Genomic DNA, 25265 nt, shown 5'->3' on the forward strand with positions numbered 1-25265 from the left:
TTCTCTACCTTGAAGTTGCCAATGTGGTGGTAGCTTTTCGAGTCATCACTCTCAAGTCCCGCTATCTTAGGCTCGTCGCCACTAGATTGGTACACAAATGGGTTTGATAGGCAGTGTTTTGCTTCTCCACTACATGAAGCCTCTACCTTTAGGCAAGATTGAGGGGTGTGAGCCCAATGGTGGTGGTGATAATTGTTGGCCAACTTTGATAGGGATAAAGGGTGGCCTAACTTGTCTAAATGGTTCCCTACTTGGTTTGGCAATCTCACCTTCTTATGAAGACAATGATGCAAAATACATTGCTACATAAGAGGGGCGGTCCCTCTTGGATGACACCTCAAACTCTACTAATGTATGAAGTTGAATGAATGACATAGATCTGCTGCCCTCACTCTTACCCTCGCTTTCTACTTTTACTCTTGCAACTTACCGACTTTTTTTTCTAATTTTCGCTCTTCAAATATTAGATGTGCTTTTTTATTTGAATTGTATATTTTATTCTCTATGATGTATCCTTTTGACTTTTAAGAAGTGATCTCACTCCTCCCACCCCTTCTTTTCAAAAATAATGTACTTTGATATAAATTAACAAACTAGAACAACTCCTCATAAAAAATGTTGCATAGTTCTTTAATATCTAGCGAGTGTATAAATTTACCTTAATTATTGGAAAAGTTCAAGCTTTAAAAAAAAACATAAAAATAAAAAATTGAATTAAGTGCACTAAACCAGCCTGAAAAATCTAGCAAAGAGGACTGAGGTGGCGAACAAAAATATTTCAGCTAATGAAGTTCATGGCGGTAATTGCTAATAAGATTATTTCTCTGAACTCTTTCCCCCGTTTCAAATTTCTGGCTTCGTGTTTTCCGCAGACACAATCATCTGTTGCAGCGCAAAGATGTATTCTTGGAGGGCAAACCCTACCCTGTCTCCAGAAGATAGCTGAATTGATAACATGGCACATCGAAGAGTATGGCGGTTAAAAGACATAAGCAGGGCAAAGAAGACTTCACATCCCTTGCCTCCAAATCCCCCGAAGAAGGCGTTTCCCATGAGCCTCCACGGAAAACAATGGGAGGATTCTTACCATTGGATGAGCAATCTGGACGACAAGGTGGCGATGCGGCACATGAAGATGTTGATCGAGCAGGAACAGAATTACACGGAGGCCGTCATGTCGGACACTCTGAAATTGCAGCACAGGTTGCAGTTCGAGATGGCTTCCAGAATGTACAATGATCTTTGCTCTACTCCTCTCCGCTGGGGCCCCTGGTAAACACTATTTTCGTTATATGTTTTGCCTGCCGTTTTTTCTCTGTCTCTGCCTCTCAACTTTATGCGCACAGGGTGTACTACAAGCGCATAGCTCATGGAAAAGCGTATCCGATGTTATGCCGGAGGCTTGCAAGTGCCAATGAAGAATTTTCATGGAACAATACTCCCGCTTCAGGATTTGATTTTAAAACAGGCCAAAAAATAGAACAGAGGTTGCTTGATTTCAATGAAGTGGCCCAACAGTCTGGAGGTACGTTCACATTTCTTAATGCTAATGAAATAAAAAGAATTAAGAGGTACATGGTAAAATTATTTACCAGATATTACATATTTATCATTAACAAGATGATGGATCATCTGATTCTTGAATGCGATCAGAAACATCGTCGTGCATACAATATATGTACTTTAACAGAATTTTGACTCATCTCATGCACCGTGAAAACTTCTTGTTCGTCAGGCAATGAATTGTCTGACTAATCACGTTTCTCAACTCTTAAGGTAAAAGGAACGTTTCACATGCACTACAAATCTCTCTGCAATGTAGCAAAACTCAGACACTTCTAAGATTTAGCATATTTCCACAATTCATCTAGATGTGTGCATTGCTTCTGGAAATTTGATTGTGTTTGAATTTCCAGAAGCAAAAATTTCAAACAATCAAATTTCCAGAAGCATTGCACACATCAGACAATTCTTTTTAGCTTGATGCTCATCAATACATTTTTTTTTGTTGATAATTGACTGCCGATTCGCCCACATTTATTTTTTGGCACTTTAAAGTCACAGTGTATTTCTGGTTTGCAATAAAAAATTGAGGAAGCTATTTTGCTATTTTCCAGAACTATCGATGTCTGATATAAGAGCATGCGTACAAGACAGCTCATTTTCCTTTTGGAGTGACTCCTGGATTATTGTGTTCATGGTCAGTGTATTTCATGAGCTGCTCCTGTTCGTTTCTTGTAATCCCATATGTTTGCTGGTCATCAAACAACACAGTACCTTCTCCGTAGCTTAACAGTCAAGACAATTGCATAAGTATTAAGATGTTCTACGATTACCTAAACCACTCACAGATGGGACAGCCTTAGAGACATACAAGAATTTAGTAGTTGCCAAACATGCTGATAGAAAAAATCTATGCCCCACGGAGTTTTGGGGAAGGGGATGGCAGGATGTGTTTCTGGTACATGTACTCTTCAGGGCCAGTTTTTAGAGGACGATGTAAAAATTAGGGGAATATTTTATATATATGTATATATATATATATATATATATATATAGAGAGAGAGAGAGAGAGAGAGAGAGAGAGAGAGAGAGAGAGATGCATAACTTAACATTTATAAAACATTCATCATAGACATTTTTAGAAGCTTAATATAGAGCATTAGACTTGCATTGAGATTTCACATGTGAGTCAATAAGCAAATTAACAAAAAATTAAATGCGGTCATTGTCAATACATGGCATACATATAGCAAAAATGCCCAAAGGCTCCATGTTTCAAGCATGAAATGTCATAAAATTTAAAATCTAAATCGTAGACATAGTATAACTAAACTACTAAATAATAAGCATAGAAGTCCAACTCCATAACCAGATGTCCATAAGTATTTATAATGTCAAGATTTAAGTAAATATATGATTGTCCATAAACAACACATGGTACATCTAGGGATCTAAATGAAAATCAGAACTAGAATTTGTGTCACTGCTAGGATGAGGCTCTTCCTCAACCAACGGAACCCCAACCAATCATGGGGGTATGTCATTCTCTCAATTTGCAAAGCATCTTTGGGATTGAAATCCCAATGTAAGGCTGGATTCTGACGACACCTAGTACTCTGCCAGTCCTATAGCCACGGCACATTATGAACAACCACTTATTTCTCCGATTGATTAGAGTTAAGGTTGTCCCTCTTGGCTGATTGGATGAAGCTATATGTGGACCAATTCCTCTCTAACATAGGAATGGAAACTAGTGAAAGAAGATGAATGAAAAGTATGCTCAGCTCTAGTGCATCCCTATTATGCTGTGACTGCCATTCAATAGAGTAATTTTGAGCTAATGTAGCTCTATCTGTCCTTGGCTTTGGTTTTGCCAAAGGTTAGACCATGAAGATTGGTGAATGCGAGCCATTGAGTGTGAAGTTTAGCAGCATCATTTTCATTGTACATTTTTGAAAGGGCCTTAAAGAAGCCTTCCTTCACCCCAGTTGAACACATAAAAAGTCTCATTTAATAATGAAGCGATAAGAGATCTACTTTGCTATTTAAATTGAAATTGAAAACTTGAGAATCACCTCTTTATCACTAGATGGAGCTAGTCTCCTAGGTCTTGGTGCATACCATTTGGGATTGAGAGCATAGATTGCCATATGAAGCGGGGTGTTCATAATGTTCCTCCACCGCATCATAAAGGGCTTAAGATGCTCATAAAATTCCAACGTAGGATCCCTGCTATAAATAACTTGCTTGATTTTCCCAAACGTGCTATCAAAAGTCTTATAGATCTCTCCAATGCTAGGAATGTCCATATCAACATATCTAATGATTTGCACAGTAGGCTCAATGAAGGAGCAAATGTATGGGCAATTAAACAAGTTACAAGTTACAATTTGCAAACATCTTAATTATTAAATAATAAAATCAGCAAATGCCAAAATCAATTTTTTTTTATTAAAATCAGCGATACTAATTTTCTTACCTTATCGTGGACCACCAGTTATCATCAAGTATTTCATTGTTTCACACTACTTCCTTTTGGTGTATTTGACTCGTGCAATCTTCCCCACTTTGCATTGATCATTATGGATTGTAGACCCTCTTGAACCTTAGGCATCCTATCCAACAAAATAAAGGAGCTGACATATCTAGCCTCCATGGGCTTGAGGAGTTCCTTCTTTGAAAATGTCTTAGACAATGCAAGAGAAGTGTGATGGTTGCAAATTAACATTTGCACATCATTAGCCTTTGACACCATTGCCTTCACCCAATCAATTTTCCCAATGTTCTTGAAGGTATTGCTTAATGCATGCATGCAACATGGGGTCCAAAAAAATGTGCTTATAAACACCCTTCACCATCAATCCAGCTAACTTACACATCCAGGCTTAATCAATGACTACTTGCACAACATTAAAGGGTCCAACCTCTTTGATAACATCTCTCAAATTCTGAAATCAGAAGGCTGTATCCTTCCTTTTCATTGAGCAATCTATAGCTCTAAGAAAATAAGAGGCTGCTACACTAGTGACAACAAGATTAATGAGTGGCTGATGTTTGATATCAGTCCACCTATCCATGATGATGGAGTATCCATCCCTCAACCATGTACGCCTCATATTCTCCATCAAACTACTCACTTTGGAGTACTCTATTAAGAATGGTGTGTAGTTTAGGTTTGCTATGGGGAACAAATGAGGGACCAACAGCATAGATATCTTCAAATATTTGTTTAAAATATGAACTTGAGACTTGGAATGATATAACATGAACGTAATGAAATTTAGCGATAGATGATTTAGCCACCTCTTGTACGTGCAAATTAAACAAATCAGCAATATTAGTTCCTCTCTTACTCTTCTTTGCCTTTCCTTTACTAGAAGTGGATGTGGCACTTTCTTCTCTCTGAGAAGGATCATCCATGGATCTTGTAGCCATTGACAAAGTAAGTTGCACATTCTTTGTTAAAGTCCCTATTTTTAATTTCAATCCCTCAATGCAATCTAGTTGCCTCAAACTTTGGCACTTGTGTTTTTTTCTTTCAACCTTTTACCCGTTGACCACCTATCCACAAAAGATGGCAGTGGACTGTAGTATAACTGCCCTTGTATTGTTTGTGGCACAACTGACACTCCCATATCCTACTACCTCTCAATTTTTTTCCCATTATTTTTATCAACTCTTTTAGTAAATTGTAGGAGAAGTCTATTGGGGTTGAATGGGCCTTTTGCAAAGTCTCTAAGGGCTTTGGAAGGATACTCAAATGGGTTAGATGTGTGTTAACCCTAGTATTGGGGTATGTCAGGATGATTTTCCGGGACACGGGGAAAATGGGCCTCATTTTTGTGATGGCTAGGGGACAGTGGCAAGGGGAGGATGGGGCAGGGAGGGGTGTTGTATAGTATGCACATAAAAATGCTAGTTATGGAATGATCTTTCAGTAGAACATAGCAAATTAAAATAATTGAACATAGCAAAATTGCAACATGAACTAGAACTATTGAACATTCAACATAGTAAGATATTACATACCCAAAAGTGACATTCAAAAATCAAAAATCAAATAGAATTTCAAGTACCCATCCCAGTGGTAGCATGGTTGCGGAATGGTGGAGGTGGGGGTACTTGGGTACTCAAGCACCTGGTGTGGGGATGTCTCAGGGACGGGTACTTCGAGGGTTTTGGAGGGGGGTGCAAGTCCCCATGTTACATTGGTTAGAGGTTGCTGCCCTTGCTACATTCACATTGCTTGAAGACCTCCCCATGACTGCCATACTACTAGGTTTACTACTATGAGATGTTTATTCAAATTCAACTTCCATACTATCACTACTTCCCTCACTCCTATTGCTGCTTATGATTTTATTCTTTTTAAAATGTCAATAGAGCTGTCAGTCAAAAAATAAAAATTATAAACTCATAATGCTCTTCCTATGTGTTACAAAACTTGAAAAACTTTAAAAGAAATAGCCATAAACAAATGGAAAATGAGAAACATACATCTAATGAAGAAGATTTGATGCCAAAACCTCCTCTTGCAACTGCTCTTCACTCCCTCACAAATTGCTGTTCCTTCACTTCTTCTTAGCAAATGATAAAATGAACTCTTTTTAGTGTTTTAGTTGTTTTATCTTTTAAAGTAGGGTTTGGAATATTTTAATAACATTTATTAGACACGTGGGGCTGACCAAAGGAAGGGATTAACAAAAGTGCTTTTTTAATATTCAGTTGTTGTTTTTTGAGGCTGGCCCGTTGGGGACAAGAGTCTGTTCTAGAGATGGTCAAGAGACAACTAGGTGCCCCCGGGGGTTTGGATTTCTATAACTCAGTACCAAGCTAACCTTACTTGATGTTTTGGGTACCGTTTCTGAGCTAGATGGGGGGTAGGAAAATGAGGTCCTTGCATCCCCGTACTATATTGGGGATGGGAGTAGGCCAAAAAGGCTAGGAGACATGTTCTCGTGAAGCATAGAGGAAAACGTGAAATTTTAATTAGTAAATGGTAAACACTTCTGTGTATTAAGTGTTTTAGTGCATTGGTGAAAAAATAATTGGTGAAGGGATTTTTTATGTTCACTAGCTTTTGTAGTATGATTGACCTCTTTAGCATGGGTTGAATCTACCTAGTTTATGTCCATAGTGTTAAAGTGAATCTCTTTGCTTTGTAGGGTTAGAATCTTGGCCTTTTTCTTGACAAATTCTTGCCTTCATTAGTCGCATAGCTTGTTTCTCACACTATCAGCTATTGGTAAACATTGGCTAAACCATACAAGTGGGAATTTGTTCCATCAAATATCACTTAGGAGTGCAAACAATCTCATCCATTTACAGCCACATTAACACAACTACTTCAAGAGAATGATCTTGTCCAACACTTGGGTTATTGCTGTGGCATTCACTTTGCCTTACATGTAGATGGCTTGTTGGAATTACTATTTCTTGGGTTTAAGTAGGAAATAAACTAATTTAGATTAGAAACCTTGAATATCAATATTTAATTATATTACTTAAAGAAATGGATATCTAGCATTCCAAACTTACGGGTTTAGTTTAAAACAAAATCTACACAAAGAAATTGCAGTAACAATTTGAAACACCAATGATGATTGTTGCTTAATTTAGTTTCTCTTATAAATCACAAGATTAGTGATCAAGTTGAGAGTTCTATCTATGATTCTTTACCCCATGGATTTACGTGGTTATCTTGTCCCATTCCATTCGGTTGAGAAAGTTGTAAATAACCAAGTATCCCATAACACAAGTATTTGAATTTATATCCCACAAAACAACAGATATGAGAATTAGCAGTTATCAGAAATATTCTTACATTCTTAGAATTTACCCCATGTGACTGGTTGACCATATGATACTCCTCATAGAAGGAATAGCTACAATGTATCTTGTGAGGTTAGAGTTGAACCATACACAATATCTCACCCAATGCTTCTCAAAGCTAGTGTAATATGCAGTCTTGTTTGTGCTCTATTTTTTTTCTGATTGTGTTCAAGTTGTTTGAATTGTTTTTCCAATACAAGCAATGCTAATAATAGTACAGATAAGAAGATAATATTGTAGCACCTTTACAAACTCAAAAGAATGAACAAAACTCAGAAATAACACAACTGAAATTCTAGATTTAATTCATGATCTAATTTTTTCAATATTTATCAAATAAAATGACATCCTAATTCAAAAATGACATAACATATCAAAATCCCACATACCCACAAAATGCAGCCAGCAAATAATTGAAGCTGCTCTCAAAATATCTATTCCAAAGGTGCCAAATGGTTCCAGGATGGATGGCTAGCTTTGGAAATGAGAAAGAGCAGCAAGGACTCTAATAAATGCAAATTCTAGCACTTACAAATCCCAGTGGCTGTCCTAGAAACCTCACGTGGCTCCTCAAGAAGTGGTAGGGATGGGACATAAAACTTCTACAATCATCTCCAAATCTATTCTCTATGTTCCCCTGAGTCTTTGGGATGGGGATGGCAAGGGACGACGACATGCAATTCTGGTATGGTGATTGTTTTGGGTCATTTTTAGGAGACAGCAAAGGACAACTGTTAAAAAAGAGGGAATTCTCCATGTTTCAGCCATGAAATGACATAAATTGTAAACAATAAACATAGAACTACAAAAATGTAATAATATATCACTATCCATAATCAACAGATGGCGGGTCTAAGAATCTAAATCATGTAGATTTGATGCCCCAATCTCTTCTTTCAACTGCTGTTCACTCCTTGTGAAAATAAATTTTATTACCCTTCTTTTTGGTTATTCTATGCTTAGATTAGGCTTTGGTATTCTTTAATGTGGTTTGGCTTCCCTTGTGGCAATGACTAGCATATTTTTTCTTCAAACTAAAAAATATGTTCTTTTTAAACTGGTCTATGAAAAGTGCTCTAGGCTGTAGGGGATGGCTTAAAGTCCTGAGTATTTTTGGCTGTCCCCCATGTACCCGACCACTCTAAAGGCATCTCTACAATGTTTCTGGAATTTCATACACATTGGGGATGGGCAACGTGCTTCAAAATCTGTCCCCATACTGTCCTTGGCACTTGAACGAGGGTAAAAACATAAAGGACACATCCTCGTGGAGAATTGATTCTCTTTAAATCTGATATACAATAAGCTCTAAAAACTTTGATATGTAACCTCCAATATGCCCAAATGTGTCGTTTGAATAAAATCTCAAAGTATTCTCCAGATTGTATCTCTCGACAACATTGAGAATGTTGCTACCAAGGGTTTTTGTACTCACAAACCAAAAATGAAGAAGCAATCTCCTGCAAGACATGAGCAATATCAAAATCAAATTCAACATATCTAAATGAGAGTGCCAAATCCTCCTTTTATAGTTTTTTAGAGATTTTTTGGAAAAACACATTTTTTCCCTTTTTTGCAAATGTTTTTTCCTCTTTTTCCTTGCTTTGTTATAAAATCACTTTTTAGCTTTTTTCGCTTTTTTTTTGAAATACTTATTTTTCTTTTGTTAAGAGACCACCTTTTATAAGTGTAGCATTAAATAATAAAGGCTCAACCGTTAAGTTAATATTTGGCCTCTACAGTCCCTTATTTAATTAATGAAAATAATGATAAAGTTAAATCATTAATTTAGTTATAGTAACTTATAACTTAAAGTTGCTCCTAAGCATCCCACTATTTAAAACTTTCCATCCTCTTTCCAACAAGCTATAACATTGAGCCGCGTGATAAATATATTTAACTAAAATGGCAACATTAGTGAAATCAATTAAATATAGCTCAATAATGCACCCAATTAGCAATAATGGTCAAAATGCATCAGAATTAAAATCGACTTTGTAGGAGTGATCTTGATGACGAAAGATGATAAATAAACATATTGGGTGACTTACTAAAAATAGACACTCCATTCAAGAATTTGGAACCCAAACTGGAAGCTACAAATAACATCTGAAAGCATCATATGATTCTTCCAAACCTCTAAGCTTATTGGTGACATCAAATTATCCCTTTGAACAACTTGACAACCCATTTGAGCAATATCATTGAAGGTTATGTGTGCCATGTGTCCACCAATTGAAAACTCCATGCATATCAAGATATTAGATGTAGAGTAAATAAAATCATCTTATTGGTCTAATTAATAAATAATGCTTTTGTATACTTTTGAGATATTGGTCGGTGTTTTAGGCTTCAAAATTTTGACTTTCCCTATCTCAAATTAAGAGCAAGTTTCTAAATAAGGGTTTATGCCTCCATATATATCAATATGATTTTTGTACATCAATTTTTTTGCATGAGGTAAACATGTTCAAATATAGCTCACTTTAGCAATTGGAATATAAAAAAAAAACATAGGTCCCAAGGGATGAAGAAACAATGTCGTAGAATATGACCTCATTTTCATACATGGGGTTTAATGAAAATATGTATCCCGAGCATGAATTGTACATTTGTTTATACTTTGCACTCTCCAAAGCAAGGATGGTTAGCTTACCCAATCAATGCTTGTAATGCCCCTTTTTTGGGACATTAGAAAAGTTAAAAGACATATTTTTATAATATTAAATTTGACTTGGAGAGCGTAGACTCAAATTATAAAAGGTCACTTCAATATTATAAAGTGGGCTAAATAGGACAAAGAGAGATAAGACGAAAGGCTAGGAAGGGAGTCGAAGAGTCACAACTGTAAAGATAAAAGGAGATGAGACTCATTCATTTGGCATGCTTGATTTATTATTCAGATTTCAGTCTCTCTCTTTGCGAGAGTATTCAGAAAGCTTCAGCTTTCAGCTAGTGTGAGGACGTAGCCCCTCGTGCCGACAGACAGTAGATGCAAACACATTGTCCATGGAGACGTCACTTCAGGTGTCTTGTATGCGCCTATAGGTTCTTCTTTGAGTGTTCCAATCTGACTATAAATTTTGTGTTTAAGATTGGATTTTGAATGCTGGTTATTGTATTGTTGTTGTATAATGCAATAACACATTTGAGGAATTTTATGAGAGTTTTCTGGTTTTATATTGTGGGTTTATAATTCATTTTTATATGCTCGAATACTAAGTATCATTTTGAGAAAGAACGATTTAATATCCGTTGGAGTTTCTGTGGATTTCTATTGTGTTTTGTAATACATCTACATAGTTCTAGATATATTCTGAGGAAAAATCCAGTAAATATCTGGTTTGGGATATTTCAGTGGTATTAGAGCCTAGTTCCTGCCAACCTGTTGGGTATAACCAGAGGTTCAATCAAAGAGGGTTTCCCTGCTAGCTTGTGAAGAACTTTTGGAGAGTCTAAGAGTCAGTTTTGAGATTCATACAATGAGTTGAAAATTGGCTTGAGTTGTCTTTACCACAAGAAGCAACCAGTCGGGGATATTTCAGAACTTGTGGTTGGACGTAGACCCAACCAGAGTTTGGTCCATTTCTGAAAATTCGTACGTGTGCTTCGAGAGAGGAAGATTACACAATTGAAGTTTTTGAGGGAAATCATCCTCAATCTCAAAGCAAATCTGTAACGAGGAGTTTGACCCCAGTTCGTAATTACCAGAAAATTGAATCAGGTATAGTGGTTTTGATGGTGGTGGAAGCCAACTTGGTATCTTTGGGCATTACATATATGAAGTGTTGAAGTTGCATGCGGGTGAAACAACATCCTTAGAACTCACAATGAGCTGGAAGAAGGAAGATTTGAGACAAACTTAGCATTGTGTTTGTATTGGACTAGTATTAAGTGCGTGGCTCATCATGATTTGATGGACACTGGAATATTGGCTGGCCACAAGAGCTCATTGCAAATGCAAAAAGTTTCTTCTTCTTAAGTCATGGCGTAAGAGTGGAATTATCGGTACATACAAAGAGCATATTCATCGTGTTACTACATGGAAATTTTATAAGTTGTTGGTCAAATTTGGTTCTGAACAATATTCATGAACCCAAAATAGCTTGCTAGTCATGTACAAAGTGTTGGAAACATATGTATTTAATTTTGCTTTCTGTTGTTGGGTGTTGGAGAGTCGGGTTGCAAGCAAAAAACTCCTTCCTCTACAGTTATTGGGACAAATAATTTTGTGGTGTCAGGCCTCTAAGGAAAATAAAGACAGAGGAGAAAGGAGCTATTAACTTCCACTCCCATGGATATAAATTCACCGTGCTAGATTTGGAGGCTGAATCGATAATATTGGTGGTCACTGGGTATTAGTGTGACCTATCTTGGTGAATGACTACAAAGATACAGTCGTGCGAAGGAGACTAGCTAAGGGGTCGGTTGATCATCTTAGGAAGTATCATTGAGGTTTGTGTGTCGTGAATATAGTCTGTGCAGAGGGACGATAGCGGTGACAAAAAGTCCTTAAGAAACGTAGCATTCTATCAGTTACGAAATTGCAATGAGAGACAGGAATCTAATCCTTTTTTTGGAACCACGTCTCTTCATTTTCCCATAATTGTGAACTACCACACGTTTGCAATTACTTTGAGAAGCTTCGAGTAGTAGCTGGGGGTGCCGGAAGATAGTTACCCCTTTGAGTGTGTTGTTGAACTTGAAAGGAATTGAGTTCCATTGTAAGAGTTAACTGAAGGTAGGTCCATGAATGGCTTTGCTGTAGGTTTATGGAAGCGAATGCATATTCCAGGTGTTGGCAAATAACCCATTTTATGCAGGTCTGCCGTCTACGGGGTAGATTTGGGAGGTCGTTGCATGATATTCACCCAATATTGATGTAAATATTTGATTTGCAGTAGGGAGATGTCAAAACGTTACCGAGATTGGTCATATCTGCCATGAGATTCTTTGGCATTAGAGAGAGTTGATAGTTACAAAAAAAGATTAAAAACTTGCATACGACCACCATATGTTGAGCTGGGAATCATTGGTAGCAGCAATGATATTTTCTTAATCTTTAGTAAGTTTGATGAATTAGCCGAAGACTGGGAGGTAACGCTTCCTTGTTATATCCAAACCTTTACAATATTGGTAGTCTTTATATAACTTAGCCATTTGTAATATTGTGGAGGGAAGTCTCTAATACTTGTTGCCGAACAATACAAGGAAAGAAGTTGTAGTGCACGGTTTGGAATTATCACATTACTATTTGAGCCTACAGGAGTGTGCTGGTATCATGCCTAAAACCGCTGGGGGGTACAGAGACATTTGATGTATAGTGGAGCAGTTACTTCAAATTTATAAAATTTGATGGTTGCGGGATGAAGTTAATTATTTTCCTAGTAGTGAATCACAGTAGCAGAATATGTAGCAGATGGGAGTAGCTAGACGATAGCTCAGACTTTCTCCATAGTAGATATCGCAAGTGAATATCTTCATTTGAGTAGCGACAGGGTAAGGTTGATAGCAGGAACAATATGCAGTAACTAAGGGAATTACTAGACGTCTAGGCATCTTGACAGTAACTCGTGAAATAGCGCATGACATTGAAGAAGACAACCTCACCATTCCTCAAGAAACGTACAACCAGTATAGTTGTAACCGTATGAAATCTAGAGACTGTGAAGAGGAGTTTGGTCGCAGTCGGGCTGAGTAGACTCCATAGTGGAAAATGACATAGTGACTAGGTGTCTAGAAGTGGACGCTAGGCGGGCACTTATAGCACAATCAGATTTCCATATCGACACCCACCAATAATAGCAGGTCTGTTCAATATTTACTCATTTCGCATATTAGATACTGCATGCTTGATTAAACTTCACAAGAAATTGGAACTTTGTCATCAGCATATTTTATAACAGTAATTGGTTCACTATCATGAATGTAAATTGTTATCACCATTTTATATTTCAAGCTACTAATCCTGAACTTGCTTGAAGTTTCAGTTTCATTGGTTTTAGATTACGGTAAAAGCAGGTTTTGAAGGGACCCTGAAACCCTTTAACAAAAAGCAGAAAGATAAAGCATTACAGCCCAACAAGAAAAAGAAACCTGCAACAAACTGTAGAACAGTATCAAAATCAGGTTTTACAGGGACTTGAAACCACTAGAAAAGTCCAAAAACAAACTAAACCAGGTTTTACAGGGACCTGGAACCACTAACAGTCTACACGAGAAAAACCAAAAACCAGGACCAGAGACCCCAACCAGTAACCAGCACCAGACAGGAACAAAACCAGAGAACCTGACCTAGAGCCACTATTGCAGCTCTAAGATCATTTTAGCAGCTTCCTTACCAATTGCTGCAGTCTCTTGAATGGTATTAGCAATCGAAGTAGCAACAACTTTCATTGCACTCTTCCTCGAGCTCTGCCTTGTTCTTTTGCTCGGACCCTCAGCCGAAGTGATTTCTTCATTAGCCCTTTTGCCCAGGCTTGCAGCGGCCGCACATATACTCAAGGTGACCTGCTCCATCTTAGTGCCACTCTCCTTGATTAACATTCTGAGGTTCTGCTCATAGTTGTTAAGTTTGTTAGGGATGTCTCCCATCTGCCCTTCCAGTTGGCTAAGTTTGGCATTGATAGTATCCTGGTTTTGTTATAGAATTTCCACCTTTTTCTTCAAACCCATCATTTCATTATAGATCCAGGAATCTACTTTGAGCATGGTGTCGGCTTTAACCTTTGTAGAATGCAGGAAGGTGAGCATGGTATCCCTCTGCATTGAATCGCTATCATCTTCAGCAGTCTCTGTGGGGGGGAGCGGACATTGTCATTTTTATCCTCCATTTCCGTTTGATCCTCCTTTCGAGCCCCGACAGAGTCCTCTATGTGAGCAGAGTCCTTCCTTTTTTCTTCCTCTATCCCCTTGACAGGAGAAGCAGTCTTAGCCGTATGGTTCTCCTTACTCTTCTCAACAGGGTTCCCGACAGTGTTATCTTCCGCTTTATCACCCCCACTAGATATAGCCTGGTTACCCTCATTAACAGATTTACTCTGTTTAGAATTACCTTCACTATTGGCTTCCTCTTTCCCTTTTTCATTATTACCTTCAGTCTCCAAGTACCCGTCCAAATTAGAGCTTAAATCCCTGGCGTCAGTATCATCCTCATCCTCAGGGTTAATATTCTCACGGCTTTTCGATTTCTCAGTCTCAGACTCCTCATCCTCTTGTTTTTGAGAAGCCGAGGGTTTCAAATTCAGGGCTTTATCTTTACCTTTAACAGAGTCACCCTTCTTACTCTTAATGTAGTCCTTCTTCTTGTCCTTAGAGAGAGTAGAGGCAATGTGTTTATTTTTACAATACCCCTCAATAAGAAGAATCAGCCCTTCATGTAAAATGGGTCTGGACTCCTTCTTATGAGCTTCTAAACTATGAAGTAAAGAAAACCGCAAATAGAAGGGGAAAGATATTCTATCTTTGTGTCTAAAGTGATTTAAAAAAACAAAGTGGCATTTATGAACTCTTTTACTTCTTCGATCAAGTATGAAATACTCACGGATACAGCAAAGAACATCCCTCCAGATCTCCTTTATCTGATGCACATCGAAGAAATCACCACTCTTTTCCAGTTGCTTCTCCCAATCTTTCGTTTTCGGAAACTTTTTGTAGGCTGCATTTGAAATACTGGTTTGCTTGGTGAATTTTATGCCTGCCGTGGGGAGCCCTATGATCTCTGCAATAAAATCCTCCATAAGTTTCACAGTAACACCATGGAGAGTGACTTTGTCATTAGACCAGTTCTTAAAGAAAGTCGTAGTGATGTGTGGCTTAAAACCTTTGAGTCGCTCCAGATAACAAGTCACATTTCCTTTCTGCAGAATTTTCCATACATCCTCACGGGCCTTCCAGGCATCACAGTTTTTTGGTTCTTGCTTGCGCGGTTCGCCCCCCATCTGCAGAGAATAGAGAACGCACTCAAACCAGAGTAATCGGATGCAGAGAATGAAAGGTTTAAAATGAAAACTGTTTTTCGTCCCATCAAAAGAGACTCCCTTTTTCGAATATACGTGCGAAAACCACATCGAATTCATTTGAGTGTACTTCCTTGGGGAAGAAAATCTGGCAATAATATGATCACTCCACGAAATCATTAACTATCTAATCTTTACAAATCTTTCCCATTTGTGCATGGATGGCTTCATAATGAATAATTGCTTTGAGATCAACTTGGTTAGTTAATTCATCGGTCCACCTCACCATTTGCCCCGTTAGGACAGCATAGTTGGCTATCCAATCAGCAACACCGTTGGCCTCCCGAAAGGTATGGGATATGACAAGTTTTTCAAATTTTTGAATAAGGTATTTGATCTCCTTGATTGTGGCCTCTATCGACCATGAGATAGAACTTTTATTATTTAGGATATTAACAATATTTAAAGAGTCACCTTCCAACCATAAATTCGGACATCCCAAATCCACGGCAATTTTCATAGTATAAAGGGCAGCCGTTGCTTCAGCAATGTGACTATTAGTCCGGCCTATAGGGATTGCTATAGCATCTTTAACATTTCCCATATGATCTCTCAACACACCTCCACAACCCGCACTTCCCGAGTTGCCCTTAGCAGCACCATCAAAGTTTCATTTAATCCAACCATTAGGGGGGGAACTCCAAGAGATGGTCAATCTTGGGTTATCAGTTTGAAGTTTAGGATTTTCAGAAAGCATTGGATTATCAATAGGAAAGGTTTGATCAGGGTTCTTCAGAGATCTGAAATTCTCCTTAAAAGCTCTAATAATATTCTGACCAAGCACCCATCCTGGAACCTCTCTGTTTCTAAAAATTCTATTATTTCTTTCTTTCCAAATACCCCACTAGAGATGAGGAAGAGTAATTTTCCATAGGAATTGAACATCAGAATTCTTAGAAGGGCATTTCCAGCTTTTAAAAGAAGATTCCACATTGTTTTGATGAACCCAGGTCAAGTTCCAATACATTAGGATCTCAGTCCAGACTTGCTGGGTATAAGAGCAGTTCAAAAACAGGTGGTCTCTATCTTCAAATCCATTCTTGCATAAAATACACCTATTCACCAAATTTATACCTCTTTTCTACAAGTTATCAAGGGTCAGGATTTTATTTTGAAGCAGGACCCAAAAGAAGATGTTAATTTTAGGAATGAGACCCTTAGTCCAAGCATTTGGTTAATGTGGCCATTTCATAGCATTTGATGAGTAAACAGGATTTGGATTAAGCAAGAGTGACATTGATTTGGATTTAAGTCCAACACCAACAATGTTAAAATCTGATTTGCAAACTAGAGATCTTGGAAAAGGTTCTTGTGTAGGAAATAAAGATCTCCTAAGCAGTGGATAATTTTAGTGATTACATTTGGTGTCGCAAGTGAGCACTTTTGAACACTCACTTGCACAAGCAAGTAGTTTACCTAGGGAAAAAATACAGGGCTAGGATTAAATCATGAAAAATACTATGAAGCCACAAGAGCAATTAGCCCAGAATTCTGAATCCGCTATAAGAGCATAAATACTTGACATTTATAGAGAGTATAAAGAACTTCCTACCCGAATTTAGAATGATTTATCATTTAGTGATTATGTGGATTTTCATCTAGAGTAGCAAAATAAGATTGATATGGCAAAAAGAAAGTATTTGGAATTGGTTCAGGATCTCCTTGCAAAAGACCAACGCAAATGTGTTTATGAAGAATTTTTGGCAGACCAAAATCATCGAATAGAGGGTCTTGAAATAGAAGAACAGTCAACTACCATTGATTTGCAGCCTTCTCGCAATCACGTAGAAGATGTTATGCAGGGTGCAAGTTTCTACGTTGGTGATTTGGAGGTTAGCTTTGACAAATATAACTCACTTCAGCAACTGGAATAGAAAACTTAACAAAAACATAGGTCCCAAGGGATGAAGGAACAATGTCTTACAATAAAAGGTAGCAAATTTTATAACCTCGTTTTCATACATGGGGTTTAATGAAAAATATGTATCCCAAGCATGAGTTGTACATTTGTTTGTACTTTGCACTATCCAAAGCAAGGATGGTTAGCTTACCCAATCAATGCTTGTAATGTCCCTTTATTGGGACATTAGAAAAGTTAAAGACACATTTGTATAATATTAAATTTGACTTGGAGAGCGTAGACTCAAATTATAAAAGGTCACTTTAATATTATCAAGTGGGCTAAATAGGACAAAGAGAGATAAGATGAAAGGCCAGGAAGGGTGTCGAAGAGTCACAACTATAAAGATAAAAGGAGATGGGACTCATTCATTTGGCATGCTTGATTTATTATTCAGATTTCAGTCCCTCCCTTTGCGAGAGTATTTGGTAAGCTTCATCTTTCAGCTAGTGTGAGGACATAGCCCCTTGTCTCGGTAGATAGCGGACGCAAAACTATTGTCCGTGGACACGTCACTTCAGGTGTCTCATATGCGCTTATAGGTTCTTCTTTGAGTGTGTGTTACTGTTGTATAATGCAATAACATGTTTGAGGAATTTTATGAGAGTTTTCTGGTTTTATATTGTGGGTTTGTAATGCATTTTTATATGCTTGAATGCTGAGTATCATTTTGAGAAAGAACGATTTAATATCCATTGGAGTTTTTGCGGATTTCTATTGTGTTTTGTAATACATCTGAATATGTTTAGTTCTGAATATATTTTGAGGAAAAATCTAGTAAATATCCGGTTTGAGATATTTCAATGCTGCAGTTGTCTATGAGCTGATTTGCATTTGCCTTCTTTCACTCTTTGTCTAGTCTGTCTTCAATTTGCAAAAAATGGTGAGATTCAGGTCCAAGAGCTCTATGTTCATTAAAATAAACTCCAATGTTATTTCCAGTTTGATTTCACTCCGTTCTTTGGTTGTCGTTCTTCTCTTTGTAAGAACTTAGTTTGGAAAGACCTAGATGTGGAATTAACCATGGTTCTATTATTTACAGTAGCACTTTCTTCACCTGTAGGAGTTTTAATTGGCCTTGGGATACCCAAATTCAACATTGTCTGTAATACTTGTGTCACGAGATCTCTCATTTGTTGTTGACCTTGACAAATGTTGACAATAGCATTATGTTGATTTTCTGTTTTTCATTTGTCAAAACCACCTTTTCCCCATTTATTTTTCTTCTGTTTCTCCACCCTAACTTTGCTACCTTCTGTGTTCTTTATGATGACTATATAATGTCTCTTTTAGTGAGTTGCATTAAAATTGTTAGTTCCAATCTCCTTCACGGGGTGTGAAAAGGCCATCCAGTATCACTCCCTCCAGATCGGTTAGACACTGTACCAGTCTCTCCAGGCAGCAACACTCCTCCAGCGGTTCTCGGCGACGATTTACGAATCTGAATCATCCACAGTTATATCCTTCTGTGACTGATTTCTTTGTACCAAAAAAGGATCCTTAGTCCTTACCTTGGTTTTCTTGATTTCGTGTCTTGTTTTGTTTCTTCTTAGTCATTGTTTGGTGCTCTTGCTGTGGCCAGCTCATTTGTTTGTATGCTCAGTCCCATAAACCCTTGTGGTTTTTTGTTGGACATTAGTATTATTATCTTATCTCATCTTATAGGTTGGCAAGATCAAAGCTTTGATACCATTGTAATGACCCTTTTCAATTATTTTCTAAACCCTCTATTGTTTCAAAAAATTCCTACTTATTCAATTTTTTAAATAAGTAGGGAATATTTGGTAATGATAATCAAATGCCAACATGTATCATTGCAACACTTGCAGATCAAATTTTTCTTAAAAAGTAAATAGCAGCATAGGGGCTGCGGCCTTTTAATTAAAGAGCAAGAAAATTTAGCCTGGCTTGTACTAGGTGAGGTCACAGAGGAAAAGGAAAGAGACATAGTGGGATTATAGAAGAGCACATATAACTTTGAAATATTGCTCTATCATAAGAATGTCAGCGAAGAAGCATGTTGAGATTGATTACGTTTTTCTTCTTTTTCCTTTGAACATTCGTCCAACTTTGCTTAGCACCTTTGAGAGTCTAGTATTCCCTTTCTTTTTGGACAAATTCTCCCATAGTCTCATTTGAATACAGAGTTCTCTAACTGCTCTCTTGCCACTAGATCTTTCATCATTCCAACTTTAACACTATTTTTTCCTCTAAAAGGGGGTTCCTTAATATTCCTCGCATTCCCAACCAAACCTTTACTAGGTGATGGCGCTGTCATGATTGGTCCCTATTTGGTAGAGGATCTGCTAATGTTTTGCCTGTAAATAAAGATAAACAACAATTAACAAAATGATGAACAATAAGACACAAATACACAACAATTTATCTTGGGAAAACCCTCCAAGTTGAGGGTGTAAAACCAAACTGCACAAGAAAAATATTTTTTATATTAAATAATAGAGGTACAAGTACAATGCTTTCAATTGAACATAATTCTTATCACTCAAAGCAATCATATATATATATTGAATTGAGAGACTCTTCGTATCATAACTGAAAGTCTCTTCATTTTTCTAATGCGAGTCTCTTCATAGTCTCTTCATATTTCCAAACACATGTCTCTTTGTAGGTCGCATGTCTCTTCATATAATAAAATGTTAGATATTTAGAGTGAGACACCTAGCACAACTTGGATGCCACACTGTGCTCACTTGGTTATAAGAAAGATACAAATGAATATGACCAAAATATCATCATATATCTCTTGTCTAGCTGTTGACGCAATACAAAGCCATTATCTCAATTTCAATGGAAGCCAAAATGAAGATATATTGAATAAATCATATGACAATATCAGAGTAAAGATCTCTATGGCAGCTATAATCTTCAACACTCCCAAGCAAGAGAGAGATCTTTAGTATGGTAGGCACTCATAGCTGCAACCAAAAATGTTAATAACCAATTCTCATTGCAAAATTTCTCAATAAAACATTGTTATCTCAGCATAACACTATTCACCATAGCTACTTCTAGAGGGTGAACCATAAAAGTATAAGATTAAAGTCATGGTGTCACACACATGACTTCCACCATGCCTACTCACAGAGGGTGAATCCACCATACCTACTTGCAATGGGTGGAACAAGGGCTTTCACCTTAGACTTCTCCTAGAGAATGCATTTCCACCAAGCCTACTTGCAGAGGGTGGATCCACCATACCTACTCAAAGAGTGCGGAATGAGGGCTTTCACCTCAGACTTCTCCCAGAGAAGAATGTATTTCCACCATGCCTACTTGTAGAGGGTGGTCCACCATACCTACTCATAGAGGGTGGTTTCACCTTGAACTTCTCCTTCACAAAGAAGAACTCATTAACATCATGTATAAGAATGGCTGAGATTCCATCTCTACATAGGCTCCCTCTCAGCAAGGACAACTTTGATCACCACAATAGGATAGCTGATTCCAATTTTGACCAAACAAGGAGCTTTAGTGGTTACACTGTCACATAAGCATGCAAGGAATTAGATGCAACCTCCCTCTGAATCCAAATAGTCTCCCTTTGAGTATCATTTCCTGTATATAATCTTTCTCTTTTAATGAAGATATGCATCGTCAATTCTGTCCAAAACTGCAAGGAGCGTCCCCATACAATTTGCATTACTTTGTATATAATCTCTCATCACCCCATTGCTTCTTGATCTGTCCCACAACCATGAGAGATTAATAATAACTCATAAAGTCAACTTATCATAGAGATCAATGCTAAAGGCATACACTATTTCAGTTACATAACAAAAATTCATAATCATAGGATACTTATCTCTTTGTAGTGAGATGTAGGAAAGGAAATTGCCGCCTTATATTTGAAACACATAGACTCAAGGCATCTTTTTACAAAGTTCAAGGATCCATTTCATACTGCTAGACAAACATTTCATCCCATCCAATGCTTGCTAATAGACCTTCCACAAGAACACTTGTATCCATTCCTAGATCAATCTCAGAATGATGATCATAGTGATCTAAAAGAGCATCATGTGGAGCATTATAATCCCACATACACAGTCATATCATAAGAGCAAGATGCAAGTAGATTCTGTTGACGAGGCGAAAATTTGACCCTCCGGATCGCGTATGTGTGCCCTTGCAAAATAGTAATTGGAGTCCTGTATGTCCTAAAATCCCATACCTTTATCAGTTTATCAACAGACTCAGTCACCAGTATACAATCATTGTATTTGTTCCAAAGAGAGAATCTTGTGAACTGAAATTATGATTGGGTTCTTTCCCATCTCAAATCCTCCTAGTGCAATCTGCTGAAGCCGAAGCGAAAACATCAGCATGTCTTGGGTTCCGAACTGCTGCATAGACACACTAAATACACGCATCGACTGGGGTCTATCGATTGTTCAGAGCCTAATTGTATCATCCCAAAATTTTTGACACTATCATCACCACTGGCCGAAATGACTAGATTTTTATTGGACTCAGACCATATACTGTTGTACAGCCTGTCTGCTGTATCAAAGCACAAAACTCAATGATTCCATTGGGTGTGAGTTCCAAAACATGCTGCCAACCATTGCTGATAATACCATAATTCTGGGCCATTGCAACGGCCAAACAAGTCTCCATAAAGGGGCTAAACTTGACAGCATACCCATTAAAGGCAGTTGTAAACACATGCAAGAATCAACTTTCAGAGGTGGCAGCAGAGAAGATGAAAAGGATATGGCTGCTGGTAATGAACGCCAGTGCATCACCCCCTTCAATCATATTCATTTCCAGAAGCTTTTGCAGAAATTGTAGATTTATGAGAACCTTTGACTGTAATTCATATGAGGCATATCATAAATATCTTCAGAATGAATCACTGACTGTATTCAGCCTTACTGAAGCAATCCTAAGCAGAGTTGAATTTTTCTGTTGCACATTCTTCACCCGAAAATATCAATATTTGAAATTGCAGAGACAAATGACACACCCAAAACATTACAATAATAGAGATGATACCAGAAATCATTTGCAAAATGCTATATTGTCGAGAGAGCACCTTCTGTAACAATCAAGATAACATTAAAACAAACAAAGCAAAATCGATGCTTCCATATCCAAGCGTCAGACATTACAAAAGGAATGATGTGACATACAAAGTATATATATTAATAAAACCATAATGAATCACTGACGACCATGAAGAGGCACCAACACCACATAACTGGTACATACAAAGGATAACAAAAATAAATTCCCTACGCAGTCCAGTCAAAAATTAAATTTGCATGATGATATGAAGTCATTTAGCTGCTGGAAACATGGTGCCGGTAAAATTGAAGCCATACAAAAACTGAAGCTGCATGATAATGTGAAAACATGGAGTCAAGGAATATAATACAATACCAGTAAAAATGAAGACAAGGAATGTAATACTTAGAATAACAAACTTGAACAGAAGAGTGTTCTTGACGGGCCATAGACAAATATTAGTAACATAAATTGATGCATGCAGTAGTAACCAGGTAATCAGAGCTCTCTCGCAGCTACAATTCTTAACAATTACATATTGTGAACAAATATACTCGATGCAATCAGCAATAGAAAAAAAACTAAAACAAGAGAAACTCCCTTATGTGCTGTTTTCTAACCTGGCTCTGATACCATGTTAATGTTTTGCCTAGAAATAATGATAGGCAACAATAAGAAAAAAGTAGGATAAAAAGGCACAAAAGACACAAGAACTTATCTTGGGAAAACCCTTCTACTTGAAAGGAAAAACCCAGCCACACCAGAAAAATATTTTTTTCATTGACAATAAATGTTCAAGTATAATGCTTACCACTTGATGTGATACTCTTCACACAAGGCAATCATGTATATATATAAAACTTAAAAACCCTTCATATCACAACCGAAGTTCTCTTCAATTTCCAAATACAAGATTCTTGACATTTCCAAATGCATGATCTTTGTATGATATATGTCTTTCATATAATATTATCTCAAATATTATCATAAATATCTTCTCCAATGGTTGACACAAAATGGAGGTATTAATTCTATCAGAGATAAAGATCTCCATTGCAGCTACAATCTTCAACACATTCAAGTGTGAGAAGATGAACACAAGTGCCAACTCTCTGAGAAGGGGTTTGACTTTAATCAACAATGTATGCTTTCCTTTGAACATTTTTAGCTCTAATTTGAATCCTCTTTCACCAAAAACTTCACTTTAATAAAATATTTCATAAGGCATCATTATACTCCATTTGGACATCCCATTTTACAATATAATAAATATTATGTATGTTTTCCCTTTTACAATGTTTAAAAATATTATTATAACTTTTTGCCCTAATTTTATTCTTATTCAGAATAAATTATTGACATAATATTATTATAAATTATTTTCCTAATTGAGAAATAGATAAATAGACTACAGATCTCCCAATCACTTAAATTCTGAGAAAGGAACATCCCAACTGGCAATGCAGTGGTGGAAGTCTGGCCAGAAATGTAATAATTTCTGCAATTATGTCATTTGTTCCAAGTGACGACACCACTCCAAAATGGTGATTATGCAAGGAATTAACTCACCAAACCATGACATGTGTAAAGGACATAAAGTGGTAAGTAAATGCTGTGTTTCTTGCTTGGCATTGCCACTCTAAAAGGGAAATGCAAGTAAAAACGAGCTCAGGAATCTGTGCCTAGTATATTATGAAGCTACAGTACAAAGAATGTTGTATTTCTTAGACTAAAAGCTTATTATTTCTTTCAGAAAGCAAAAATAAAAACACTTAAGCTCCATTTTGCCCTTATGCTGAGAAAACTAGGTTGCTCTCACTGACTCTTTGTTGACAGATGACTTGGTCACATCTACCATTGAACTTTAAGTGATCCTAAGTGAGAGTAAGATGGATGTCTATCTAGCCATCTAAGTTCTAGACAAGCAATATGGATATCTAGGATGATAATCTCTGTATGTAGGAATTGATTAAAATCACCATGGTCCTCACTTGGTATCCCCAAACAACTAGCTGGCATTTTTCAGCATAATTCAATTTGTTTTATGTTTTTGGACATTGTACTGATTCTTTAAAGACTCTTTTACTTGTGAAAAAATTTCTTGCAAGAACATCCTGAAAAATTACGCTCTGTAAAATTAAATTTGTTCTAATGTTTTGTATTATCTTAGAAGTTTGTTATCAATACTGGAGCTTGATCATATGTTACTTTGCCCTTGTATAAGAATATTTACTATGAGCTTCTATGAAGTGCACTGATGGGAGAAGAAACTATCCAAAGAGAAAGTTCTATCCAATTATACACAGATTTATTTTGATGTGTAGTTGTTTCACCAGAAGATAAACTTGGTGGAATATGCTTAAGGTTGTTCTGGATTGAAATTTAGTTATGATTGATTGGGATTTTGCCACGGGCTTTCAAAATCATGTCATTCACTACCTACAGGTTTTGCATATGAAGATATGTGTGAAATATCTCCAGATCATCGCTTTCTTGCATATTCAATCTATGTAATGGATAAGGGCTTTTTCACTTTATGTGTTAAGGATTTGAATGCTGGATCTCTACTCCACAAACCAAGAATTGATCGTGTTGATACGTTGGCATGGTCAAAGGATGGACATGTTTTATTTTACACTGTATTAAACAACTCAAACAGACCATCTCGGTATGTCATGTTTTGGTTAACTGCAATCAAAGTTTAATTTCATTCTTGACCTTGTATTTATTCTTCTTTTAAAATATGGTTCTCCATCTTTATTAATATTTTTTGCTTTTATTACCAGGGCCTTCTTTAGTGTTTTGGAATCGAGTGAACCTGATACCTTGTTAATAGAGGAATTTGATGATACTGCATATCTAACTATTAGAGGCACCAAAGACTACCAGTTTATCACTGTCACTTGCTCCTCAAGCAAATCGTTGCAGGTAAGTTTATCTTATTTTCTCAATTTTTTTGGCATTTATTTATTTCACTACCAAAT

General features: G+C 37.0%; 1 protein-coding gene and 1 pseudogene across 1 annotated transcript in view; one reads left to right on the forward strand and one right to left on the reverse strand.

Moving 5' to 3' along the window:
- Nucleotides 1-739: 739 nt before the first annotated feature.
- LOC149534923 (Prolyl oligopeptidase family protein) overlaps nt 740-25265 on the forward strand; it is a 147749-nt gene continuing 123223 nt past the window's right edge. Inside the window, exons 1-4 of the mRNA XM_089804285.1 lie at nt 740-1272; nt 1347-1525; nt 24727-24949; nt 25068-25209. Coding sequence (XP_089660411.1) covers nt 956-1272; nt 1347-1525; nt 24727-24949; nt 25068-25209 — 861 coding nt within the window. The 5' untranslated portion in view covers nt 740-955. The remainder of the gene's footprint in view (nt 1273-1346; nt 1526-24726; nt 24950-25067; nt 25210-25265) is intronic.
- LOC149534924 (peroxisomal targeting signal type 2 receptor pseudogene) lies at nt 21157-21930 on the reverse strand (annotated as a pseudogene).

Source organism: Cupressus sempervirens, chromosome 10, assembly GCF_028749045.1.
Source record: "Cupressus sempervirens isolate cs-2001-9-10 chromosome 10, ASM2874904v1, whole genome shotgun sequence".
Lineage (NCBI taxonomy): Eukaryota > Viridiplantae > Streptophyta > Pinopsida > Cupressales > Cupressaceae > Cupressus > Cupressus sempervirens.